The following is a 24,967-nucleotide window of genomic DNA, read 5'->3' as shown; positions in this document are numbered from 1 at the left end:
AAGACGAGACTAGACTATCGGTAGTAGTAATTGCTAGTAGCAAATAGGCATAGAACCCGAGAAGCAAAGATGAAGTAAAGATCCAAGCAGCAGAGAAAAGGTGCAAAAAAATGGGGCGAGCTGGGAATTGAACCCAGGGCCTCTCACAAGTTCTTTCGTAGAAATACCCAAAGCGAGAATCATACCACTAGACCACACGCCCATTAACTGTGAATTTGAGACGCGGAGCGAATACGATTCTGACAGGCCACAACATTAGAGGATAATAACAACCTGACACCAGCTTGCGCAGTATCCTGCCCATGTTTAAAGCCCTTTTCGATTACGTCACCTTTGACAAAAAAAATCATTTTTCCTATTTGAGGCATGTGTAAACAGGCCCTAGCTACATAGAAATCGTGTCTTCAGATTGGCGCCCTTTCGCAAACAGTTTTTTTTTTTGGCAGCGATTCCTTCTATATACGGACGACGTTTCGAAGATTCACAATTAAAGCATACCAGAAACTTTACTGGTGAGATCTCAGAGTCACGCACCCTACTTGCGATATCCTTGCACCCATAATAGCCAAAAGCAGGCATATAATAGTCTCAATCTTTGCGAACTTCATCGTTGGTTCCATATACCATGAAGACCATAGATCTAGCGGAGAACGATCCGCTGACCCATATCAAGTTCGCTGAGCTAGCCAAGATCATATTTAAGGCCCGCAAATCAGCCGTGATCACTGGAGCCGGTATTTCATGCAATGCGGGGATTCCCGATTTTCGTTCTTCAGAAGGATTGTACAATTTAGTCAAAGAAAAACACCCCACGGCGGTAGTTAAGGGTCAGGATCTATTCGACATCTCTTTGTTTCGAAGTAAGATTTCCTTGGCGGTTTTCTGTACATTTATGGAATCGTTATACCTGTCTACACTTAGGGCTACTCCCACCGAGACACATAAATTCATCAAAATTCTTAAAGAGAAAAAGAAATTGTTGCGTTGTTACACTCAGAACATTGACGGATTGGAAAGAAATATCGAGCTCAAAACAGGAGTCCGTTCCGACCAATTTGAGTCGGGAAAAACGTTTCTTCAATCATGGAAATCGCTCGATGTGGTCCAGCTTCATGGCGATCTACACCACCTTTCTTGCACCCACTGCTTCCATACTACCCAGTGGACGCCGAAGCACAAACTCCAGCTTTCCCAGGGCGAAAATCCTGAGTGCCAAAATTGTTTCATGAAGTATCAAGAGCGACTTTATCTGGGCAAAAGATTGACGGGAAATATCGGCCTTCTCCGTCCAGCGATTGTGCTTTACGGTGAGAACCATCCGCAGGCGGAAATACTAGCACAGGGACTTAATTGTGATGTCAGAGCGAAGCCAGATATGCTTATAATCATGGGTACATCATTGCGAGTCGATGGTGTCAAAAAGCTCGTCAAAACATTGGCTAGCGCTGTCCATGATAAAGGAGGAAAGGTGGTGTTTGTGAACAAAACACCGCTAGCAAAAACTACATGGGAGAACATTATAGACTATGAAGTTCTTTGCGACTGTGATGATTTTGTTGCGCAATTGAAGTATGAGATTCCTGATTTGTTCCTCACTCAAGAACAGCTAGACTCCAAGAGACTCAAAAACAAGAGGGTTAAGAGAGTGAAGAAGGAATCTGACAGTGAGGAAAAAGAAGCTTCAAAAGAAGTAAAGAAAGAGATCAACAACGAGAACTTACCAAAGGAATTCGTCGGTTCCTTGCTGGTCGGTTTGACACCACCTACGACTCCCCACAAAAAGGGACCAGCTTTGAAGCGCAAGAGTCTGTCTGAGAAGCTAGTATCCAGCAAACCCAAACTCAACTTTGAGTTGCCTACACCACTTTCGAGTTTTTCAGAAGCCGACGCTGAAAACTTCAATGCGCTCAAAATTAAAAAAGAAGAACGCGACTGCGAGCCGCTTCTGCTGGTGTGTATCAACATAGAAAGGAACTCGAAGCGACTGTTCCAGGAGGTAGATATGTACTAATCGAATCGACCCACCATCACTTGTAGGCCGCGCCGTATGCAGGAGATAACCCATGTGCAGGTCAAAATTGTGTCTCACGTTTACAGCAGCAACTCTTGTCATTGCAAATGGATCTGGTTGCTCACTTATGTGAGTCTGTGTTTTCTGGCGACACTCACCCGCAATCCAAGAGTATGGAAAAGACAGAAAATGAACCTGATGGCTCGCAAAAGAAACCCAATACGGATTTCCAGTCGTTCTGGAACTACTATTATGCCAAGAGCGAACCCGAATCTCACCATTCAGATGAAGTCGAGGGCTCCCACGAAGGTACAGAGACGCTGAAGTCGGCTGGAACGAGTGCTGCCAACAATTCTCTTTTATCTGACAAATTGATGGAGAAGGTCATCCAAATGATGATACCCATGAATGTTGAATCATCGGAAATAATATCGCAACGATTAGCAGTTCAAAGTACTCGACCATCGCTCTCCATCAATTCAATGTCAACTAATTCCACCCTCTTGGCGCTGCGTCTTTCCTACACATTTCAATGCATCGATGCTATCACCATCTACTTCAGCTGGAGAGAACCAAGCTACACATTAGCAATCTTACTTGTCATCACTCACGCTGTGCTTAGGCCAGAACTACTTTTGGCATTCCCATGCTTGTATTTAATCACGAATGTGCTTATACCTCACTACTTGATTCGTCATCCGCCAGATAACTCACTCAAGGAGCTTCTCGGAAGGAGCCCCATTCCTGCTGATGGGGAGCCATTGCGCTCGTATTCCATACCCAAACCGGTGCCGCAATTTTCTCAAGAATTCTTACTCAACTTGACAGACTTACAAAACCATCAACTTGATTTTGTTGCTGTATACGATTTCATCGTATGGCTCACAAAAGACTACCTTTACTTCAAGGATGAAGCTGTCAGCAGTCTAGTATTCATTCTTTTGTTGAGTTTTTCTTTTTACAATGCGGTTGTTTTGCCCAAAGTGATATGTCTTGTGTGGAAATACCTTCCAATAAAGTTCTTTTTGATCGTCTTTGTCTGGCTCTCAACCTTGGCATTTCACCCGGTGGTGAAGAATTATCTTTTAAATCTCATATTTGACGAGCGAACCAGAATAGCAGTGGTGAGCAACAACAATCGAATAGAGACCTATTTGATTCGAGTGCTTTTCCACAAGGAAACTCCCACACAAGAAACGAAAGAGGCAGAGATTTTTGAATTGCAAAAATTACTGGCCAAAACCAGTATATGGGAACCCGTGGGGTTTACGAACGAGGTATTTACCATCAACAATCCGACTCGTAGAACTACTAGTCACTTGTTGAGCACATTGGTGGAAGGTTTTAATGAATTCGAAGATAAAAATAACGACGACGACGAAAGCGAAAACGAAGATTTGGACAGCGATAGTGATGGCGAGGTAGCGGTAATGTCCCACATTAACAATTGCTCCAATCTCGATGAAATCGACCCCCCACTTGGCTGGAAATTCGACTCGAAATGGGTGGTCGATTTGCATCCCACGGAGTGGGTAAGCAATCGTATGATTGACGATGTTGTTAGCGTCGATACTGACGAAAAATGGGTTTATGATGCACCCATAGACCTGAACAGTATGTATCGAAGACGGCGGTGGGTGAGAATGTGTAGACGGGAGACAAGGAGATAAGTATATGAGATACGAATGCATTATTATGGCTATGGGCCTCAGTCTGGTGAATTTTTGTCACCTTGATAGTTTGTCTTTCGTCCTCCTTACTTCATAAACTTCATTAAATCGAGCGATGGTTTATTTGTCTCCAGTTTCTTTTGGGCCAACATAGTCGACAAAGTTGTCTTTCTTTTCTTTGCCCGCTGTCGAGACTTGGATTTGACTGGTTCCGCTGGTTCTTTAGTCACCTTGGTGGGCACTTCCAAATCAAAGCGATGTCTCAGATTACAGCCTGAACAGGTATACACTAGTTTGTTCGCAGATACTCCGTCTTTTCGCTTGTAATCTACTCGTATCTTGACATTGACTCCAGGGATGTATTTAAGACCACATTTCAAGCAAAAGCGCTGGCTTTCGAATTCATTGGGAAGCACAATCTCATGGTCTGCAACATGGTTCAGAAAAAGATAGGTGTATCGTCGGTTCAAAGGAGATGAGGCTGTAGCATGCGATAGATTGAGAAAGTGTAGAGCAGAGGTGCTTACGGTTTGATTTCCGCTCATCGTCAAAGTTATTTTGCAGCCAATAAATGCATGTATAATCGCTCGCGATGATTTGATTCACTTCAATTTGCGGATCCTGTGCACAACGTGGTTCGCACCGACACTTCGCTTGACCTATCGTCCGCGCACCATTCGCGCCCGCACTCCGTAGCGTGGTCCGATGGTCGGCTTGTGTGTGGCCAATAAGCGCGCGAAAATTATTAAGCTTACTACAATCGGGTCCGATAAGAGTGGGGAGGTGTTTTAAGGTTGAACCACCATTTTTGAAACTTGTTGATTTTACGTGTGTGACTGTGTGCAGCGTGACCAAACACCAACAAAATCAATTCGGAGCCTCCTAACAACCTCTAAATCCTTCAAGAACCTACTTTGAAAATCTGCTAAATCTTAATCATGGCCATCATGCTAGCACCCAGAAAAAAGCTTAGGCTCATGCCTTTGTCCCATAATTCGCAAGGACGAGTCCTCAAGACCTGCTCTCGATGCAGACAACATAAAACTCGTTGCGATGCCATTTTAACCCATCCAGGACCCTGTTCCCATTGCGCCAAAAAGAACGCTTTTTGCACCCTTGAAGTGATCACCAAGAAGCCCGATCGCGGCAATGACATGGTAGAGAGCCTCAGCGAGGAAGTAAACGAAATAAAGAAGTCTTTGAGTGCTATGACTGACCGCAAACAAAAGTTGATCCAAGCCTTATCTCAGCGCAAAAACGACGGTCCCTCAGTAGCGGCTATGCAACAGGTTCTCGTCCCTGAAACCTCCAGTCGTCCGATATTGTCCGCTGGCGGACTCTCTGCTGATTCTGACTTCATATTGTCTTCTGACTCTTCTCGTGAACCATTTAGCATCAGCCTCACCGAAGCTCAATTTCATTTCACAGACTTTGAGAACAACTTCCTTCAATTTCTTCCCATATTTCCAGCATCATTTTTCAAGAAGGATATCATGACTGTGTACAACGAAAACGACCTTTTGTTCTGGTGTATTCTACTCACCTCATTCCGTCATTCTTCAAGATACAGCAATTTCTACCACCTAAGCCAGCACGTCAAGGCCCGAGTGGTCGAAATGTGCTGGTATAATACCCCACGTCATGTCTATACCCTTGCATCATTGCTCATTCTTACAACTTGGCCCTTACCCTCTTCTGATTTTGAAAAAATCGAAGACGATATCGCCGTCAAATTTATCGCTTTAATGAAACGGATAGCCTTGCAACTCGGCCTTCACAAGGTGGAATTCATTAGTGAGTTCAGCCACAAAACCGAAGTCAACGTTTCTGAAGAGTCTCACCTCAACAACCTAATTCGAGAACGGATATACAAATTCGTTGCGATCAACTCAAACTACTGGTTAATCAGTTTGGGAATCTCCAATTCTAACTATAATGGAACGGAAACAGACTACGTCATAAACAAGGCTAATTGTCTGTTCGAGGGAAACTTTCCTGAAGATAAGTATACCAACTGGCTTCTTCGTCTCTCTTTGATACAACTGAAATTGAACGAAACAATGCACGGTAAAGCCAAAGGTGGTCAAGTCGATGCTACTAAACTCCAGAACATTCACATGTTTGATGTTATTTTGAACCGACTCACCCAGCATTCAGACTTGGCAGGTGATACTTTGACTCGCCTAAGCGTTGAATACCTGCGCTTACAGCTTTACGTTTACGCATTCTCCACAAAAAATGTGACTCTCAGAAACTACAAGTCATTTATCAAGCGGGCCTTGATCTCTTGCAAGAAATCACTTGACTTGTATGAAACTGCGTTTGGTGATGTCGAAAACTTTGCACAGATACCAATTCACTATAATTTCGTTCTTGAATTAGTATCGTTGATCTTGATGAGAATTTTCCACTCTCCATATTTGGACAGCATCAACGAGTATAGTCTCGTCAGAGAAAACTTTATGCGTTCCTTCGACTTTTTGTCTAAATTCACCGATGCAGACTGGGGCACATTCAATGCCAAGCATTTGAGGATACTCAAGATGTATGATGAAGCTGCTCTCAATACCAAAAACAGTATTTCCCTCGGTGGAAAGTCAGTTTTCATAATCGACAAGATGAGCAACTATATGGTGGCATCGTTGAGATACGAGATGATAAGGTCGATCTACGACTACAAGCACAATGATCAACCACATAGCATCAATTGGTCCCAATACGGCAAAGATGCGAACAACGAGAAGGATAAGCTGGTGATGGATTACTTGCTTACCGCGTGTTCCATTTTTCAAGTAAATCATTAATACAAGCATGCAAAATACCTAATTTACATATATTTGTTCGTTTAGATATCATCTTCGATCCACTGCGAATTCAACTTTTTGGAAGCGACAAATGGCTTTGTGATCAAGTACGCAACTAGTAAGATAGCCATGGTTACCAACAACTTGAATTTGTCAAATTTGGAGCTCAACACGTCGTAGGACAAAGACGGCTGTATGGTGCTGCAAAATATGTTGAAATCGTTGGCAACACATACCACTGATGTAGACTCAAGTTCTGTGTCTTTGACAAGAACCTTAGTGTCCCTGGTGACCAAAATCTTGTCCACATGATTGAGCACTTGAGCGCCAACTTTTGGAATGACTGGGTCGTATGCCAGCATTCTGAAATCGTCTAAAAGATCATTTTGCTTTATTTCACGGTCATCTATCCGTCTACTGTTCAAGATGAATTTGGGTAATTCGACAGCTCTTCCATTCGCAGTGAGAGCAATTATCGACTTCAACGTTATGCCATGCTTTGAGTATGTTGAAGTTAGCGAGACGATTCTTTCACTGTAGATAAAGGTCTTGCTGGAAGCTTGTATAGCTGAAGTGGAATTGAAAGCCGATTGTGCAACAGCAGAATGGTTTTCATCGAACAAATCCACAACGGTGATTCTTTGTTCCCAATAAGGCTCTGAAACATAATAGCTGTAAACAATCCAGTTGTCAGCCATAGTGAGACTTATAGTGGTGTAATCGATGTTGGCTACATCGTGCTTTTGGATAAAGACTTGGCTGCCGGTGATGCCGTCAAGCAACTCAAGAACAAGCTGATTCTTTACTTCCGTCAAAACGGCCACAAGATTTCGGTTCAAGTACTTGTAAAGGATTGTCTTGTCAGATCTTGCAATTCCAGCCGAAGCAGATTGATGGTACGAAGGCATTGACAATGAGGTAATTATGCGACCCTTGGGTATGTGCGACCAAGTTTGCATCAAATGCTCATCCTTGACCTCAAAGCCGGTAATGGACTGCTTACCGGCCTCAACAAGATAGTTAATTGGTTGAGAAGAGTACTTTGACAGCTCCAAAACTTTCACATTCTTCGAATTGGCAAACCTTACAAAGACGTTCCCGTTGACTTTGAAGGCAGATCTAACTAGTGGCAAGGTTTCTTCTTTCAATATTTTACCATTGAGATCAAATTTGACCACACCGCTCTCAAACACAAAATAAAGCACATCATTACTATCAATTGCGGTGATCAAGTCGCCAAATCCTCGTTGAAGGCTTGTAGTCCATGAAACTTTCCCAGATTCTGATTCCAACGCAATCACCGAGTTTATTTGAGTATCGTAAAAAGCCAAGAGTTTTCCCAATCCAAATTGGCTCTCTCTGGAAAACGTCTCAGAGGTAGCTGGCGATACAGAGTGAGTAGCAAAAGACGACAAGTAAGCGCCCAACTCAGACAAGTGTCTCTTGATTCTGAGTAACCAACTGGTCAAGACAAATTGGTCTCCGGCATTAAGAACAGAATGAAACAAGATCTTAGAGCCCTCGCTCTGTGGTTTGTCAACGAGAAGAAAGCTTCTTCCTGAATAATGGTCAAGTATTATAGTTTTGTCGTCAGTATAATCTTGAGATGAGGATGCCAACCGAATGGCAGTAGGTGAAGTGGTGTGAGCCTCAACAAACCAGATGTGGTCGTTGCATGAAATTGTAGATTTCACCGCCTTATTCAATGAGTGAGTCTGGATGTTGACGGCATCAGAAACGCCAGTAATTAGCAAGTCATTGAGCACAACAATATGGACATCAGTAGCTGTGTACACTGCAACAAAAGCAGCAACTGAATCCTTGGTCTCGACATTTTTAATATCTTCCTCAAATGAGTGAGTGAATACTGGTACATCACTGCCAATTTTCACGATCTCAAGCTTAGAACCTATAGCGGTGTAGAAATAGCCGTTGGACAACAAACCAACTTTTTCATGGAATGAGTGTGCAATGGTAGTCTCTGATTCTAATTTGATGAACTCGCTGGTGGTAGCTATCACACCGTCTTTCATATCGATAATTTCCAGATACTTGATATCATGGCCCCCAACAGTCGAAGGTGATATGGTTGACCCATCGGCAGATACCGTGAATACATCGCCGTGGTTTGTGACAATGTAAGCCAAATCTGTTTGTTGGCAAAACCGAAAGTCTTTGACGCCTGGTGCGATCAATTTACGATCTCCATTATTAAGAAGAAGGACCAAATCTCCACCGCTCAACGTAATAATACCAGTTTCATATAAGAAGCCAGGGTTCTTCTCGACCAGACCAGCGTTCTTGTGGTGCTGGATAAGGGAGCCAGTTGATGTCTCCCAAAGATCAACATCGCCATTGGAGTCATACGACACCAAAAACTGGTTGTTAGGTGAGAGTTTATAGTCGACAATTGGTTTCTGCGACAAGTCGACACGCCAGTCAACATGGGTATTGTTTTCCTCCACGTTTAGTTTCACCAACTGGGACAAATCTGTCCAGGCGACGATGGACAGCGGCGATAAAATGTCGAATTTTTCAACCGATCCAACGAGTGGTTTAAGCCAGTCTCGCACAAATGCGTCCTCCATGAAGGTGGCACTCACCACACTGCACAAGTACCACAAGAAAAACGACCATGGTTTCATAGTGAAAAGTTGGTGGTAGCAATTGGTTACTGCTACTGCAGAATGGCTTCTCTCACTTCGACATTCGCACGTGAGGGCCAGGAGATAGAAGTGAAACTACAAGAACATTGTGATCAACCATGACAGAGTCCTCCGAACTTCCCGAGCTTCCTCACGGATACAACTTCCGTCCAGTAGAGAAGTCTGATTATTCAAATCTGTACATAGAGACACTCAAAGTGTTGACCACTGTGGGGGACATCAGTGCTGAAAACTTCGACGAAGTATACAACCATTGGCTGAGTTTGCCTGACATTTATAAACCCCACGTCATCACAAATGCTGAGGGAGTGGTGGTGGCCACGGGAATGCTTCTCGTGGAGAAAAAAGTCATCCATCTGTGTGGAAAAGTGGGCCATATTGAAGACATCGCAGTTGCCAACACCGAACAAGGGAAAAACTTGGGCAGAGCCATGATTACCAGGCTCACCGATATAGCCAAGACAATTGGATGCTACAAGGTGATCTTGGACTGTTCACCTCATAATGTTGGGTTCTATGAAAAATGTGGTTATTCCAAGGCTGGACTGGAAATGTGCACAAGATTTAAGCAATAGATAAACGTAAATTCTACAAGCGCCAAAACTCAAATGATAGATTACCTCCTTACTAAATTCGTTCTAATGCCTGTGTTAGTTGCTCTTGTGCGTAAAAACCTCTGAATAAAATACTTACCTCCAAAGAAACGATCGAATTGCCTCGTATAACCTGTCGTTAGTATCACGATACAAAAAGCCCTTTGAGAAGATACTTACCACTGTCCCTATCTCTGTTTCACCGTCCAATGCGTCTGCTAGCGTAATGTTCAAAAAAACCTAAAGTTAGTACGTTTTTATAGTGATTGCAATCTGGTTACTTACATCATATCCTCGTAAAGTTCCCACTACGTTTCGAGATCCGTTCAAATGCACCGATATTTTTCGATCCAAGTACTGTCGTTAGTATAAATTTCGATCCGCCAGCGTTCGTACTTACTTTTTTTAGTTCAGGCGCTGAAACCATCTTGTAGTATTTATGCTCATCGATATTGAAATTCGTGCGATAACGCGAATCAATCAACAAACAACACACATTCATTCATTCAGTTTATTTATTTAACCAGACAAGAACGATTATATTTTCCTTATTGACTATAGGAGTACTTAAATGCCGTCAAACGTTCTTTAAGCTCTTTGCAATTCATAAAAGCCAAAATGAGCAGACTTCCACTGTTATCACTAGATGATATTTTAGGTGGTTCGCCGAAAAAAAACGCATTTGAGGATATAAACCTTCCAAATACCACCAATTCAGAGCAAAGGGAGTCACCAAGCAAAACTATAACACTTCATAATGCATCTAACGACTCAGAATCTGGTCCTGATCAGCTGCATCCAGACGACCCTGAGGCACTGTTAAATGCCCTTTTAGAAGAGAACCAAGAACGACTACGTCTCAAGAAGCTACGCGACTCTTTGTTGATCAAGCGCTCTGAATTGAAGTCGGATGTGGAGGAAATCAACATTAGAGTGAACTATTTGCGCTCAAAAAAACAGCCACCTGCTAAGAAAAAAGTGAAAAAGACGATTCGTAAACGGACCCTGGACGCCTCTCCAGCAACGTCACAAGCCCAACTTTCCATGATTCCATCTTCCAATTTCAGCTTTCTACCCTCAGATGACTGGAAAGACCGCTTGAAGATGGTGCGTCACTTTGCTCCGTTCTTGGATGTTCGCCAACAACAATCACTTACAAACGATGACGGCACCAGGACGTTGATCTTCACTTTAATATCGCCCAATTTGTTCAAAGTTCCTTTCAAGATAAATCTCACGTCTCTGAATTCTGTTTCAAGCATACAGATCACCAGCAAATCTGCACTAATTACCTTATCTCTCTTGTCACCCACGATACACCAAAAGATAGAACACGACTTCCTTGTGCTATGCAAGCTCAACATATTAATGCACTGTCTAGCGTCTTTGTCCGGTATCCTCCAAAAAAGAGTTCAGACAATCTACGAGATAATACGCAAGTTCTCCAAGTTTATCGCCCACTCTCGCTTTAAACCACTTATGGATTCACACGAGATCGATAACGATGTTCGACTTTACGCCATAGTTCGGACCGTTGAAAGCGTCGAGTTGAATGTGCCAGTTGAAAATTCCATCTATACCATCAGACTTGTTTGGAATATCATACTAAGTGACTATACGACTGGTGCCTGTGGCTCGGACCTCAAGCTTATCGCTACAAACAATTCTACGGCCATGGATTTATCGTCGTTGTTTTCCGCTCTAGCAGAAGAGCACGGCGTAGTAGCTGCGCTCGAAACTATAATTAAAACGTCGTTTCATGTCATGATATGAACCTAAGAAAGGACATCTACTCTAACTTCAATACCTCATTTTCCAAATCAAACGTCATTTTAGTGGTTGTGGCATGTGCGGGAACAACTTTGGGGTATAACTCCTCACAGAACGACAGCACCTTGCACAAATAATCTGCTTGTTGTCCAATCTTGTCAAACTCGTACACTGGAAGAAATTCCATTTCGGGAATCTTGATTTCTTCATTGGAATTATTAACACTCTTTTGAAGTGCTTCCAAGACCTTTGCCGTGTGACGGTACATAAAACCTTCAACACCACTTAATACATCGTACCGCAAACGTTCCCATTCTATACCGACCAAACGGTTTCCACTATCTTTTCTAGCCTCAAAATATTTTCTCATCCATTCTTTCAAAGCTGCTTTTCTCGCCTCAAAGCTGGTTTTCGTCAGCTTGTAATCTTCACTGGCTTGATGTATGTATGGTGCTGACTTGGCAGCTATATTCTGCTGTGAAGCTGCCGAGGTGTAACTTCGAGGAACTCGGGGGTAACTGTCTGTGTATGCCATGTATATATCACACAAGTCTTTGATTGGAATCTGGGGTAAATGTGCGGGAACCGGTCCTTCAAAGCCGTCTACCAAATCATCTCCAAGAGTGTACTGTGAGTAGTCAATATCATCGCTCAAGAGATCATGAGTAGAAACAGGAGTAGGGTCTGCAACTTTTTGTTTCTTGGCTGGATGATGATATTCGAAATCGTCCCCATGAGGGTCTGGACTATGGACGTCAAAGGATTCGTCATAATCATCCACATTAGACTTTTTGGCCTTATTGCCTCTCTTGGGTAGTGTATTGTGCTCTTCTTCTGCAATGCACTTGAGTCTTGTGCTGTACATTTTTTCAGAATACTGGATCTCATAGTCGGTGTCTTTGTCAAAGTCATCCACTTGTCCATCCTCCAATAACTCAATAGGATTAATTATGCTTGAATGGAAGGGATTAAGCTTCAACTCTTCCTCCGTGAAGCTTGTCTCAATATATGTATACATGAGCCATAAGAACCGCTTTGCTCTATTGGCAGGATGTATCTTTGAATTCATGAAAAACTCCATGAAACGGTTTCCTTCACCTAAAAAGGCGGTGACAGCTGGATGCTCTACGGCGGGATCTGAAGGGTCATGTTGAAACCTTATTGGTTTAAACGTGTTGCTCATGAAAAATATTAATTGTGTAGGAGTCACATTGGGTTTCTTTGCTGGTGGATATTGAAGTACATGATCCAATGAACGCAAAGGAGGGTCAACTTCCGTCACCGCCTTCAAAATCGATTTGATACGAGGTGTATCTTGCAACGGTTTGGAACCTCCGTATATAGGATCGGCCTGAAGTGATGGAATCGAATGATAGGTTCTCATAAGCGAGCGCATATCCGGAACAAAATTTATGGTGGTGTTGAGTCTTCCTGAGTTTACCAAAAGACATACCTTGGCCACAGATTTGCCCATTTCTCGGTTACGAAGCAATCTCTCACGCAAGATCTTGGAGCATTTACCCAGCTCGGCAATCGTACGAATATAGAGATCACAAAACGTGAGTTTGGGTTCATTACACGATGCCAAGATTTCGCAGTGTGGAAACGAGTTTGTGAATGCCTTCGTCTGGTCATCGAAAACTGCTTGCAAGAAATCGTACTGAATGTCTTTTCTCCAAAAGGGTTCCCCATCGGCCTTTTTCAAATGCCGGGCACTTTTGGAGGTTGCAACTTGGTTTGTGGGCTTTTTCTTTGCCTTTTTGCGAGGCGGTTCAGGTTCTGTTTTGGGTGGAACGTTATAGACGACTCGACTGGTTCGCATACCAGCGGATGAAGGAACTGAAGTAACCAGTTCAGAAATCTCTCGTTGTGTCGAAAGTGGTGATGGAAGCAGACCAGCGCTCTCACCGGCAATAACATGATCGGTTGCTCCAACACCAGCTTGGTGGTCCTTTCCAGCAACAAATTGCTCTCTATTTTTGGCCATTTCGATCACCATTTCCGTGGTTGGGGTGAAGGTATTTGGCTGTTCAGAAGGTTCCCGTGGCTGGATTGGAGGTATCAACGGAGGAGCATACGCGGTGGGACGTTGTTCTGAGAAGCTGGGCAAATTCGACGGTAATTGGGCCCGGTTTAGGGGAAATGATTGGCCGTTGAGTAGTGTTGAATTTTCATTGTGCACTATTTTAGGCTGTTCTACGTCTGTACCAGGTTTGCTCGCCTCCTTGTATGTGTCCAGAACAGGGTCGTACTGTGACATGGCTGAAAAATAGCGTTCTTTTTGTTGTTCGGAATCCCACGTTCGTCCACGACTGGTGCAGAACCTGCGCGCGAAGTAGTTGGTAGTTCGCGACAAACTCAACCCACCCAATAGTCACCTCTCCCAATAACCACTACTTATATAAAGGTTTGAGCCATGGCGTGGCGTCAATTCCAGCTCTTCGACACCATCCCTATACGAGATCCCAATTACAGGTCGAATGATCAACTTTACTCGGATCTGTCGTTATCGGCAATCGGCGGCTCTTCCAACTATCTCGTGATAGCTGTAAAGCTGGCGTCTTTAAAGGTCATAAACAAGCAGATGGAGGCCGTGGGAGAGTTCCAGGCGTATGACTGGGATTATAGGATCACTTTTGTCAAATCTGTGCCGAATTCAGATTTGGTATTGACTATAGCGGAGAAACTAGGATCTCCACCCATCATTAAGTTATGGGATTTGCACAAAGTTTTGGACGCAGTACAGTCAGGAGTAGTAGAAACTCATTTCAAGTACCATACTATGGTAACAATCCACAATGGCGACAATTCATACCCTATAAGCTGCTTTCTGTTCAATCACAGCCTCACATGTTTGGCCATAGGATACACGAATGGAAAAGTAGTTCTTGTTCGTGGAGATCTTATTCGAGACCGAGGATCTAAGCAGCGAATAGTGTACGATTCCCACGACTCAATCACAGGAGTTCATTTCAATAAGGCATACGATCTTATTTATGTGACCACCACCTCGAGAATAATCACCGTACAGACCACCGGCAGAAACTATGGCCAGCCAAGTCGGATCTTGTCCAAGAAAACAGGCGTGGACTTGCTCTGCAGTACCATTGATGACGAAACTCAAAATATGATTGTGGCTACTCCAGAATCCATTCGCTATTATTCGCACCTTCGAAAGCTAGAAACTATCTTGTTAGATATGCCGAAAAGGACCATCCACAAGTACCACAAGAATTACTTGCTAATAGTGTCGCTTTCAGGCGAAGACTTGCAACTGACTAGAGTGGTGATAATCGACTTGGTCAACAAACATATTTCCTTCAGTCTCACCATCCCAAATGCATCGATCACTCACGTATTCACAATGTGGGACGACATTTACCTCCTTGATTCCAACGGCCTCCTCTATCAACTCCATGAAAAACCTATTAACCAGCAGATCGAAATCATTCTCCAGCGACAATTGTTTTCCATAGCTCATAAACTTGCCGTGCAATGGAATCTTCCCAAAAAAATGCTTTTAAAGATTGAAAGACAGCATGGAGACCATCTCTACGAATCTGGAAGCTTTGAGGAATCAATCCAATGCTATGCTCGCTGCCTCAACTTTTTTGACTGGAACGATACCTCTGATGAAACGGTTCAGGAATTCATTATGAGCATCATTATCAAATTCAAAGACGTTTCCAATACGAAAAATCTCACGCAGTTCTTGACCAGCTTATCTGAAATCGGGTTTGCTGATAACGATCACATTACTCTTCTCCTCTGTTGCTATTGCAAGCTTCAGATGGTTGATGAGCTCGATAAATTTATTGAAAATTTGGACTTGTCTAAGAGTTCTAGTCTTCACAACTTAAATTTCCAGTTGATCATAAATCTTTTTAAGGAGTGTCAGTTTTATCCTCAGGTGATCAAATTGCTAAATAAGCTAGACCAGCCCAATTTGATTGTGGCTATACAGCTCAACGACTTGAAACAGCCCAACCAGTGTCTCAAATTCGTGAAGGGACTTCCAGTAGACGACTTGTTGTTGATTTTGATTGAGCATTCGAAACAGTTACTAGAACAATTACCACTTGAAACCACCGAACTTCTTATCAATGTGTTCACTGGAAGCTACAAACCAATCAAGATTGAGCCTACCGTCGACACAGAAAATGGGAAAGCGAACGAGGCCGAGACTACAGGCACCCTCAGCAGTTATATGGCGTTTCTCAACTATATAGGTGGAGACCTGAAGGTTGAAAAGCTTCCTGAACCCAGCGAACCTACTTATATGCCTCCAAGGGCAAGTTTGATATTTTCAAGCTTTATCAATAATCCATACGAATTCGTTATCTTTTTGGAGGCATGCATACATACTTTTGACAAGTACCAAGGAAATTCCAACGACAAGAAAGACTTATTGATAACATTGTTTGAAAGATATCTTTCATTGGCAAAATCGGACCCAGAGAATGCCACTGAGTGGCTGAAAAAGGCTAATGCTTTAATTGCTCAATATCCAAAACTTTTGGACAGGCTGTCTGTGTTGTTACTTTCACATATTAATGGGTTTCAAGAGGGCGAGAAGTTTTCTCAGCAGCAAAGTGGATTCGAGGAAAGTTTATTTCAAAGCGCTCAAATCGTTGGTGATATTAATGAGTGTTTCAATATTGTGAAGACGTACGGAGATGCGAAACCAGCGCTATTCATGATGTTGTTGCGGTACATGGTTTCGCTGAAGACAGTATTCAACAAAACTACACAAAAGGACATGTCGTATGTCCTTCGGAATATTCAAACGCATCGTTTGGCAACGCCAATAGAAGTGGTACGCATACTAAGCAGCAAGGATTTCACCACTTTAGGACTAGTGAAGGATTATCTCATCGAATACCTTGACGAGCAGTCACAGGAGATATCCAATAACGAAAAACTTATCCAGTCGTATGAGAGCGAATCCACCAAAAATACTCTCAAACTAAACGAGTTGAAATCACAACCATTTTTGCTTCAGAACAACAAGTGCTCTATGTGCCACTTGAAACTTGACTTTCCAATGGTCCATTTCAAATGCAAACACTCTTATCACCAGCGGTGTTTGAATGAAAATACGTTTATGGCAGTATCCAAACTGGCTAATGATTCAACTCAGCGCTGTCCTCTTTGCTTTAAAGACTTTGATCAGGTTTCAGCACTCCGCGAGGAACAACTACAAGCCAAGGATCAAGAACAAGAGTTCCAGCAACTCTTGGAAGAAACCACAGATCGGTTCAGATTGATTACGGATTACTTGGGTCGAGGAGTCATGGAGGAAGAATACGTTCCTATCGTCGAGGATTAAAAGGAGCGCACCTTTCGCAGGAGACTAACTGAATGATTGGTGATTCTTGTGGTTATTTGCAACCCGATGCCACATTATCTCATGCGCATCTTTGCACCCAATTGCTGTTATCAGCGGCCGGCAGCCTGCACAATGAACTGAGTGGTGCCACAACCATGTAGGTCAATTGCAACCATTATGTAGCTGTAGGTGTTCAAACCAATCCAATAGCATACAGGCAGTCTCTACATGTAGTCTATAGCCCCGAACCTGAATCGCGATGCTCGGGCGTAGCAATTGTTGCTGCTACCGCAACTCGGCATGTGGTCTCGTGACAGAAATTTTCAAGGAGAATTTCACCAATTTACTTTTTGACGATTTATCACAAATGTCTACCGCCCCTGTAACTACCCCCGTAACTACCCCCAACAAAGCCTTGTTGACCTGGCAAGACCCAGCCAGAACCGGTAAGGTTTTTGGTGGAATTGTGGCGACTTTGATCGTTTTTAAAACCGTTAATTTATTCAACGTTTTCTTCCACGTCGCCTATTTGGGATTGACAGGTAAGTTTAACTTTTTTTCCGATAACGAAGCGGACCAAAGATCTGTCAATTACAAGCCATTGACAGCTCTTTGATTGACAACTCGGATGCTTTTCTGATTCGTTGATCTCGATCGAGATGATTGACACTCTCCTGAACCCTTTACTAACTACAGTTGCTGCCGCTGCCGAATACGCTGGAAAGCTCGTGACTGGTCAAGGTTTTGTTACCAAGTACAAGCCTGCTGCCAAGTCATACGCTAAGCAATTTAACAGTGAAGTGTTGCCACAAGTGGCCAGATGCTCTGAGAAATTCGAGGAGCAGATCCAAAAGGTGATCTACGCACACGACATTGAAGTCACATTGAAGGCTGCTGGTCTTTCATATGTTCTCTACAAGATCACCTCATGGTTCTCTCTCTATACTTTGGTGTTTGCTGGTGTCGTTTTGACGTTTACCCTCCCAGCGGTTTACGTTCACAACAAGAAGGAGATCGATGCTGCTGTCACCCAATACACTAAGCTTGCCAAGGACAAGGCCTCGGAGTTGAGCGCCGCTGCCCACAAGAAAGCTGGTCCACACTTTGACACTTTGGTGAAGAAAACTGGACCTCTTGGATCGTTCATCAATAGTAAGATTCCCGTGAGAACCGCCGGTTCCACTGTTGGAACTGAAACTAATGGCTACAAAGAACCTACTTCTGCCCACACCACCGGTGCCTCCAAGTTCCCTGAAGTCCCATCATCGGCCGACGACTCGATCTTGGATGAGTTTGACGATGCTGCTGATACCTCCAAGGTTGAGGTACCAGTGAGATTGTAAACTCGTGGTGTTCTTTTATTATTTTTTTTATTAAGTAGTTATCTTGCTATAACCCAGCTTGAGAGTATTTATATATGCCAATGTGGCCCCGATGTTCGTATTCAATATTACTTATTCCTCTGGGTTGGCGACTCTTCTGAAACATGCAACGAATTTACTACCTTTGTTTCTTGCCACCTTTTGGCCCTCTTCGGTAGACCCGTACATAATAGACACACATTTGTCATTTTTTTCCCATTCTTTGTCTAATCGCTCGAAGAGTGGATGATCATCCAAATGCTTCACCATCCATATATGAAGGTCTTCCACATCGGTAATAGTGTACAACACACCCTCTTCTCTCAAAACGTAGGCATACTCCGACAACAACGTGGTGGTGATGATTCTGGCTTTATGCTTTCTTTGCTTAAAATGGGGATCTGGAAAGCAAAAAAACATCTTTTTCAATTGTCCTCGGTGAAAAAAATTTGGTAAGAATTTCATGGCATTGCCTCTAAGTACAGCAATATTTTGGTAGTTGACCTCGTCCTTCTCGTGTTTTTCTCTCAATGCAATTATTCGATCTTCCACATATTGGGTGACTTGGACTCTGATTTCCATTCCAAGAATCATCGTCTGAGGATACTCTTTGGCCAAACCAATCATCAACCCTCCGTATCCACACCCTATATCGGCAATTTCCACTTTCTTGTCGGTGTTGGCATACTCTGGGTACAATTTCCCCCACTCCATAGCATCGGGATTGCGTGGATAATCAAGCAGATGGTCAGAAAATGGATTAGAATGTGCTCTCTGTCTGTAGTATCTTTTCCTAGGAAGGTCTGGTTTGGACTCTGGCGTTGCCTCGGGGGCAAGCTTGACCGACTTCTTTCTGGCCCCTTCCTTTTCTTCTCTATAGGCTCGCCTTTTGGACTCACTATCAGTCGACATGGTTTAATGGAGTTGGTTTTTCGCGATGCGAAGAGCATCGCACATACGCCTACTGGTGTCAGGTAGGCATTTGGTACAATAAGTTTACACTATGATTTATATTATTTACAAGCTATCATTCGACTCTGGATCCATATCCTGTTTACGTTGATCCAATGTCAAGTAGAGGGCAGTACCCGGAGACTCCAAAGTTCTTACCAAACCAGCACCTCCAAGGATGGTCAATAAACCAGCAAGCTGGCCCTGTAATTGGTCTTTATTGGGCAAATCCTTGAATTGGTTGACTTGGTCGATATCAAACACCTTACTTTCGATCTTTGCTCCTATCAAAATGAGTTTTTCTTGAGCAGACTTGAGAATCTTGAGTGTCTGCGACACCACCAGCGGATCACATTGCGAAATGGTTATAATACCAGTAGGACCATTGAGCAACGGCGTCAACGGGTGCACCACGTCCTTGTTTTTCTTGGAAGTCTCCCTGTCTGCTGGGTCTTCTTCATGCTCTGATCTCAAATATACACTGTAGATACTGTTACGGATGATGGTGAGTTGGGCACCAGCCTTCTTCAATTCGGATCGAAACCGCTTGTTGTCGGCTCTAACCAAGTTATTATGATGCACGTATAACACAATTTCATTGTTGTCGTTCAAGTACTTGTAATAGTCGACCAAGAAGGTTTTCCGGGCCCAAATATGCTTTCCAGTGTCTCGATTCTCGACGGAGAACACTGGGGAGTTTGTGGATGTGGTATTAAACCTGAGGTTTTGTAGGCTGGACCCACTACTTATGGATTTGGCGGCATGTAGAAGCACCAGACTGCTCCTTATGGCTCCGGAAAAGCGATTCAAGCTTCGCAAGGCGAACATGGCGTGAACAGTAGGCAGCGTAAATGGATGAAATCTGGAAATTTTCAGTTGGTGTGCGCACGCTGGTGAGAAAGTACGGGAAGTGGAAAAGACGAATAGGTTAAATGGGAGCATAAGAAACAGGTAGAGATTCAGAACAAGAAGAGAGAACACTCTCTGTTTGAACTAGAAGTTTCAACTTTTCTTTCGATTTTGTATTTTCACTTATTTTGACAACTGAAAAAATTAAGAAGATTGCAAAATTGCAAAAAAAATTCGAATTTTCGTTCTGTACTTTTACCTGTCTTACCTTGGTATTTCACCTCTAACTCCCACTTTACAACCCCACTTCGCTCCGTTGATGCTAAATTGCCTAACATCTCCACCATCCGCTTCTTCTCCACCTCTAACTTACTCACGTGATCTGCCGTTCAAAAAATTACCAAATCTCTAGCAACTCATCCCCTTCAACATCCTCTCAACATCCCATCTAATCCAATGTGTCATGCCAGATTCCTCTTACGATGACTTTATTGAGTCTTTAAACCGAGGGGCCAGTGCGTCAGAGTACTCGGTTGCTCCTTCCACCAAAAGAATTTCTGAATCTATCTCGACACAAAAGACCAAAAAGCAATCTGTGGATAAAACCGTCGAGTTGGGAATTACTGATGTCCAGCGGATCGAACACTCGTACCAGATAATAAAGAAGAACTTACGAACCTTGCTAGATGAATGTCCTGATCAACGCCAATTAAACAAAATAGTCGTTTCTGATGCAATCGATGATGAAACGAAACAGGCCATGTTATTGAACAAGTCAGTTTGGCTGGCTTCATCGTTAAAATCCATGTATTTGGACGGTGAGATACCTGTTGTGGATTCGATACTTGCAGATGGACTTAGCTACAGTCCTAAACTGGCAGGTGAAACAAAAGCTCCAAATGGGACAAAGAGAATTGCGGTACCCACTGACGACGAAAACAACCAAGTTGAAGGCATTCCTCCACTTCCTACCATCAAAGATCCAGAGCTAGCTGCGCGGGTTTTCGTACACAAATCCACTACTAATAGCAAATCGTACTTGGCCATGTCTGAGCTCATCAACTCTCATAACGAAAGACTTGAATTTTTAGGTGATTCTATTTTGAATAATGTGGTCACTTTGATCATTTTTGAACAATTTCCCACAGCCTCAGAAGGTGAGCTCTCTAGAATCCGTGCGCTGCTCATCAACAATGCTTTCTTGACGGAATTCTCATTGGCGTACGGCTTTGATAAAAAGTTGAAAAGTAATATTAACGAGGAAGATTTACGCAATGGCAAACAAAAGATCTATGCAGACTTGTTTGAAGCATACATAGGTGCCCTTATTATTGATCGCAAGTACGATATTACCGAGATCAAAGCGTGGCTCAAGAAGCTCATGAAAGACAAATTAGGTTCCATTGCGAGAGACATGAAAGGCATCAAGGAAGTCAATAAAGACGCAAAAGCTGAATTATACTCACTCATTGGCACCGCAGCATTACATCCGCAGTACGAAGTGATTGTTGAAGGAGACGGAAGCGAAAAGCAGTTCGAAATAGCTTGTACCATGAACGGTGAAATATTGGGTGTTGGACGAGCGCCAAGTCACAAGGAAGCAGGATTGCGGGCTGCGATGCACGCTCTCACCAATAAACCAGTATTGACAAAATATGGCCGTTTACGCTCCAATACTGATCGTTCTGTGTCGGTGATCAGCTCCACAAGAAGACTGGAATCTCCAAAAGTGGAGGCAAGATTTAACAAACTTGATATAGTCGATCGCCAGTTTCCGTTGGTTTCTGATGGAAGTGAGGTGGTTGACGCTGATGCTAGAAACCAGCTATATGCCATTGTCACCAAAAACTTGGGTCCTGATGAAATTCCACAATATCAAGTTGAAGAAATAGATGGCAGTTTTAAGGCAAGGCTCTCAATTCGAGGCCGAACGCTTAGCACTGCCGTTGACGTCTCAAAGAAGAAGGCTCTGAATCGTTGTGCTACCTTATTACTTCGGAACAGAGCCGCTTTGGAACGAGCTATAGCTGCATTTAAATAGTTGCATACGGAGCTTTTCACTTGCGATTTTTCGCCAAAGTGAAAACAACAATTCATTTTAGCAAAGAACGAATGACAGTACCAAACTATTTATGTCCTATAAAGTGCATATTGACAACTCTTAAATTTGTGGGGTAGATTACTGAAGGTTCAATTTCGCACAGAATTCAAACCGAGAAGTGCCATGCTATTGTTCCAACTTGCTTTACTTCTTCCACTAGCTAAATGTCTCGATGATGGATTGTTCACCCCCGAAGATGTTCATGTTTCTGATCCGTATTGTGGTCCAGTAATATGGAATGGAGATGGAATAATGTTTCCCACATATAAATCATGTATGATAGAATTGTTAAGTACGTGCAATTTTTCAAACTATACGACGGATAAGAGAAAATTGTATTCTAATGTTGTTTCCAAGGAGGTATTTGATTATCTCGACTTATACAATATAACTGAAAGTTTTTTCAAGGATCTTTTGCATTTTTGACCTGATCAAAAGACTTATGAAGAAAATGATGAACGAACATTTCTGGCTACTCAAAGCGCATGACTGGACATCATGGTGATGATTTCGAGGGTGGCAACTGTTTCACGCAAGTTTTCAACGAGCTCATTCAAGAAGTTGTTAAAGCCTAATGAGCGTCACATTTTTCAGAAAGACTAAAGGTGCGTACGATACACGAAAGAAACTTCACTGAGTTAATGGGTCTCAATATGAGTCTAGCGGAAACAAGATCCTCGAGGAATACAACTTTTTGAGTTTCAAATCTTAAATTGACTTCTCTGAGCTATTAATAGACTTCCAAAAAAAATGCGAGTTTACGGGTCAATTTGTATCCGTTGCTCGACTTCCCGGCTCTTCTGCAGAAGACCTCGCTATAATTCTCAGATATGCTGAAGGATTCAATCTTTCCATTTGACTCAAGTCGAGATTATTACCCCAGGTTCCATGGTCAGAAGGTATCCATGTTGAGCCATCTAGACGTCTAGGTATTGAACCAGATGGTAAACCTTCACCTTCTGGGGTGTCCAGACATACAATCGCTAACGCATTTGCTAAACCTAAAACCAATCTCTTAATATGCATTTATTCTCATAAATGCGAATCTACGAGATATTTATACTCGAGGCAAAAAACTGGTGATTATGCGGTTTTATCAAAAAGCCGCGAAATTGCAAATGCAGGCTTCTCGCTCACTACTATCACTTGTCCGTTGGTGGCAAAGTAAAATACGATTAAATTGATAATCTCTACAATGTAATGTGAGCTACGTCTTGACTGGCGAACTTAATGAACAAATCAGAAAATGGTCCCTTGGCCCAGTTGGTTAAGGCGTGGTGCTAATAACGCCAAGATCGGCGGTTCGATCCCGCCAGGGACCATTATTCGTTCTTTTTTGCAACTCAAATCTTACCATTTCTCTTTTTGAGCCGAAATATTGGAGTGAAGGTAATCTTAACCTTCAATAGAGCATGGAATGTTCTTATATCACATTTGCGGTGCATAACTAATCCAGTTCAAAGTTTGCGCCCACACCGCTTCTAAACCAGCGTCGTCTTGTAAGTCTATTGAATTGATTTGAGTCATTGGAGAGCCTATCACGACTGGCTTCATGATCTTGTCAAGAAATGTGGTGTTTTTATCGTTCTTTCTCTTTTTTAGTAAATTGTGCAATGACTCCAAACCATCTCGAGCCAAAATTTTCGTGGTATCGAGGTAGCTTCCATATGAACCATTAAGAAAGTTTCGAGTAGCATGCAAAACATTCCAAATTTTTCTCGCCAATGCATCGGAGATATCAGTGATGTTGCTGACAATATAGAATAGGAGAACAGTCGAAGCACTTTCAAGATAAGTGCTGATAAAGATTATAGGTTGCGCCATACGCACCTTACTGTTCAACTCAATTATAAAGTTGGATAATTCAATTGCAACATCAACGCAGGTATCGGATCCCGATTTGATTTTGTTCTTGATTGAGTCTGGAACATTAGTAGCGGCGTTTCCAAGATAAGCACTGAAGATCAAGAATGGACGAAAGATAATGAGTTTCAAATAAAGGTAGTAGATTCTGATCCAGAACCATTCGATAACCGTTGACCTTTCAAGTTGGTCCACACTATCATCGACGTTAGCTTGGACCAATTGTCTGTCTCGGCTGTTAAAATATGCTTGGTCGATCTCAATTGAAAAACGCTCCACCTTGCTCAAAATAGCCAAAAGTTCGTTCTTCGAGTTGTACAATTCGGCATGAATTTTTGATAGCGAAGACGCAAAACTCACCCGGAGTTTCATATGTTCAGAAGTCTTTCTGAACGATTTGGATTCTCCATATCCTGCGTACTCGAAGTCTTCTTCCTTCACCTGAGGAGTTGCAACATACTCACTTAAGCCGCTGGGTCGACCCACACAAAAGCTCCAGTATTTCTCAAATTGCCAAACACACACCCATACTCTTCTGTGGTGCCTTGAATCGAAAGAATGGGGCATTTTCTTCACTATGCTATTTTTATGGAGTCCAATAGCCACCAGGATTCTCACCGCAATACCACCATAGAGGTAAGAAAGGGCAGTGTCACCCAAAGAACAAGCACACAAACTCATGAAAAACACCACTCTAACGGCTTCAAAAGACACTTGGGAACATATAGTTGGTACGGTATTGCGAGCCAAGCTGAAAAAGCCCCTGGCAACAGGAAAGGCATTAGGACTACTTTCGTCCATATCAAAGTAGGAAGTCGCTGCTCCAAGAGATAATATCAAGTAGAGAAGCGCCTGGTCGTTGGCATTGCTATACGGATTTTTCCAAGTGTCAAAAGCCAACGTGAACACTTGGTCGGCATCAAATAAAGGACAGGGAATTGTCCAGGTTTCAAGAAACGCAACTAAGAGTTCATTCATGGTTTCGTTGCTGATAGAATC

General features: G+C 42.9%; 14 protein-coding genes and 2 non-coding genes across 16 annotated transcripts; 9 read left to right on the top strand and 7 right to left on the bottom strand. All coding sequences in view use genetic code 12, as the record gives it.

Moving 5' to 3' along the window:
* Positions 1–112: 112 nt before the first annotated feature.
* Positions 113–202, bottom strand: PGUG_05956. Its single transcript has one exon. It is a non-coding gene; the product is annotated as a tRNA-Pro (tRNA).
* Positions 203–625: 423 nt separating this feature from the next.
* On the top strand, positions 626–2,011 carry HST3 (NAD-dependent histone deacetylase; the record flags this gene model as incomplete). Its single annotated transcript, XM_001487411.1, has 1 exon — positions 626–2,011. The coding sequence occupies one exon, from the start codon at positions 626–628 to the stop codon at positions 2,009–2,011; it is 1,386 nt and encodes a 461-aa protein (XP_001487461.2).
* A 107-nt stretch (positions 2,012–2,118) lies between these two features.
* On the top strand, positions 2,119–3,681 carry PGUG_00837 (uncharacterized protein; the record flags this gene model as incomplete). Its single annotated transcript, XM_001487410.1, has 1 exon — positions 2,119–3,681. The coding sequence occupies one exon, from the start codon at positions 2,119–2,121 to the stop codon at positions 3,679–3,681; it is 1,563 nt and encodes a 520-aa protein (XP_001487460.2).
* An 86-nt stretch (positions 3,682–3,767) lies between these two features.
* Positions 3,768–4,226, bottom strand: SNM1 (Snm1p; the record flags this gene model as incomplete). The annotated part of the gene is made up of 1 exon (XM_001487409.1): positions 3,768–4,226. One exon carries the CDS (start codon positions 4,224–4,226, stop codon positions 3,768–3,770), a length of 459 nt encoding a protein of 152 aa, XP_001487459.2.
* A 393-nt stretch (positions 4,227–4,619) lies between these two features.
* SEF2 (Sef2p) lies at positions 4,620–6,485 on the top strand (the record flags this gene model as incomplete). The annotated part of the gene is made up of 1 exon (XM_001487408.1): positions 4,620–6,485. The coding sequence occupies one exon, from the start codon at positions 4,620–4,622 to the stop codon at positions 6,483–6,485; it is 1,866 nt and encodes a 621-aa protein (XP_001487458.2).
* A 41-nt stretch (positions 6,486–6,526) lies between these two features.
* PGUG_00834 (uncharacterized protein) lies at positions 6,527–9,130 on the bottom strand (the record flags this gene model as incomplete). The annotated part of the gene is made up of 1 exon (XM_001487407.1): positions 6,527–9,130. One exon carries the CDS (start codon positions 9,128–9,130, stop codon positions 6,527–6,529), a length of 2,604 nt encoding a protein of 867 aa, XP_001487457.2.
* Positions 9,131–9,249: 119 nt separating this feature from the next.
* GNA1 (glucosamine 6-phosphate N-acetyltransferase) lies at positions 9,250–9,726 on the top strand (the record flags this gene model as incomplete). The annotated part of the gene is made up of 1 exon (XM_001487406.1): positions 9,250–9,726. The coding sequence occupies one exon, from the start codon at positions 9,250–9,252 to the stop codon at positions 9,724–9,726; it is 477 nt and encodes a 158-aa protein (XP_001487456.2).
* Positions 9,727–10,362: 636 nt separating this feature from the next.
* On the top strand, positions 10,363–11,517 carry PGUG_00832 (uncharacterized protein; the record flags this gene model as incomplete). The annotated part of the gene is made up of 1 exon (XM_001487405.1): positions 10,363–11,517. One exon carries the CDS (start codon positions 10,363–10,365, stop codon positions 11,515–11,517), a length of 1,155 nt encoding a protein of 384 aa, XP_001487455.2.
* Positions 11,518–11,533: 16 nt separating this feature from the next.
* Positions 11,534–13,774, bottom strand: PGUG_00831 (uncharacterized protein; the record flags this gene model as incomplete). The annotated part of the gene is made up of 1 exon (XM_001487404.1): positions 11,534–13,774. The coding sequence occupies one exon, from the start codon at positions 13,772–13,774 to the stop codon at positions 11,534–11,536; it is 2,241 nt and encodes a 746-aa protein (XP_001487454.2).
* A 156-nt stretch (positions 13,775–13,930) lies between these two features.
* On the top strand, positions 13,931–16,843 carry VPS11 (tethering complex subunit; the record flags this gene model as incomplete). The annotated part of the gene is made up of 1 exon (XM_001487403.1): positions 13,931–16,843. The coding sequence occupies one exon, from the start codon at positions 13,931–13,933 to the stop codon at positions 16,841–16,843; it is 2,913 nt and encodes a 970-aa protein (XP_001487453.2).
* Positions 16,844–17,502: 659 nt separating this feature from the next.
* On the top strand, positions 17,503–18,186 carry PGUG_00829 (uncharacterized protein; the record flags this gene model as incomplete). Its single annotated transcript, XM_001487402.1, has 1 exon — positions 17,503–18,186. The coding sequence occupies one exon, from the start codon at positions 17,503–17,505 to the stop codon at positions 18,184–18,186; it is 684 nt and encodes a 227-aa protein (XP_001487452.2).
* Positions 18,187–18,297: 111 nt separating this feature from the next.
* On the bottom strand, positions 18,298–19,116 carry PGUG_00828 (tRNA (guanine46-N7)-methyltransferase; the record flags this gene model as incomplete). Its single annotated transcript, XM_001487401.1, has 1 exon — positions 18,298–19,116. The coding sequence occupies one exon, from the start codon at positions 19,114–19,116 to the stop codon at positions 18,298–18,300; it is 819 nt and encodes a 272-aa protein (XP_001487451.2).
* A 105-nt stretch (positions 19,117–19,221) lies between these two features.
* PGUG_00827 (mitochondrial 54S ribosomal protein uL10m) lies at positions 19,222–20,097 on the bottom strand (the record flags this gene model as incomplete). Its single annotated transcript, XM_001487400.1, has 1 exon — positions 19,222–20,097. One exon carries the CDS (start codon positions 20,095–20,097, stop codon positions 19,222–19,224), a length of 876 nt encoding a protein of 291 aa, XP_001487450.2.
* Positions 20,098–20,467: 370 nt separating this feature from the next.
* DCR1 (ribonuclease III) lies at positions 20,468–22,045 on the top strand (the record flags this gene model as incomplete). The annotated part of the gene is made up of 1 exon (XM_001487399.1): positions 20,468–22,045. One exon carries the CDS (start codon positions 20,468–20,470, stop codon positions 22,043–22,045), a length of 1,578 nt encoding a protein of 525 aa, XP_001487449.2.
* A 1,308-nt stretch (positions 22,046–23,353) lies between these two features.
* On the top strand, positions 23,354–23,427 carry PGUG_05968. The gene has a single exon. It is a non-coding gene; the product is annotated as a tRNA-Ile (tRNA).
* A 106-nt stretch (positions 23,428–23,533) lies between these two features.
* On the bottom strand, positions 23,534–24,946 carry PGUG_00825 (fungal specific transcription factor domain-containing protein; the record flags this gene model as incomplete). Its single annotated transcript, XM_001487398.1, has 1 exon — positions 23,534–24,946. The coding sequence occupies one exon, from the start codon at positions 24,944–24,946 to the stop codon at positions 23,534–23,536; it is 1,413 nt and encodes a 470-aa protein (XP_001487448.2).
* Positions 24,947–24,967: the final 21 nt, after the last annotated feature.

This window comes from Meyerozyma guilliermondii, genomic scaffold (assembly GCF_000149425.1).
Source record: "Meyerozyma guilliermondii ATCC 6260 scaffold_1 genomic scaffold, whole genome shotgun sequence".
Lineage (NCBI taxonomy): Eukaryota > Fungi > Ascomycota > Pichiomycetes > Serinales > Debaryomycetaceae > Meyerozyma > Meyerozyma guilliermondii.
This window is presented reverse-complemented; position numbering and strand designations above follow the sequence as displayed.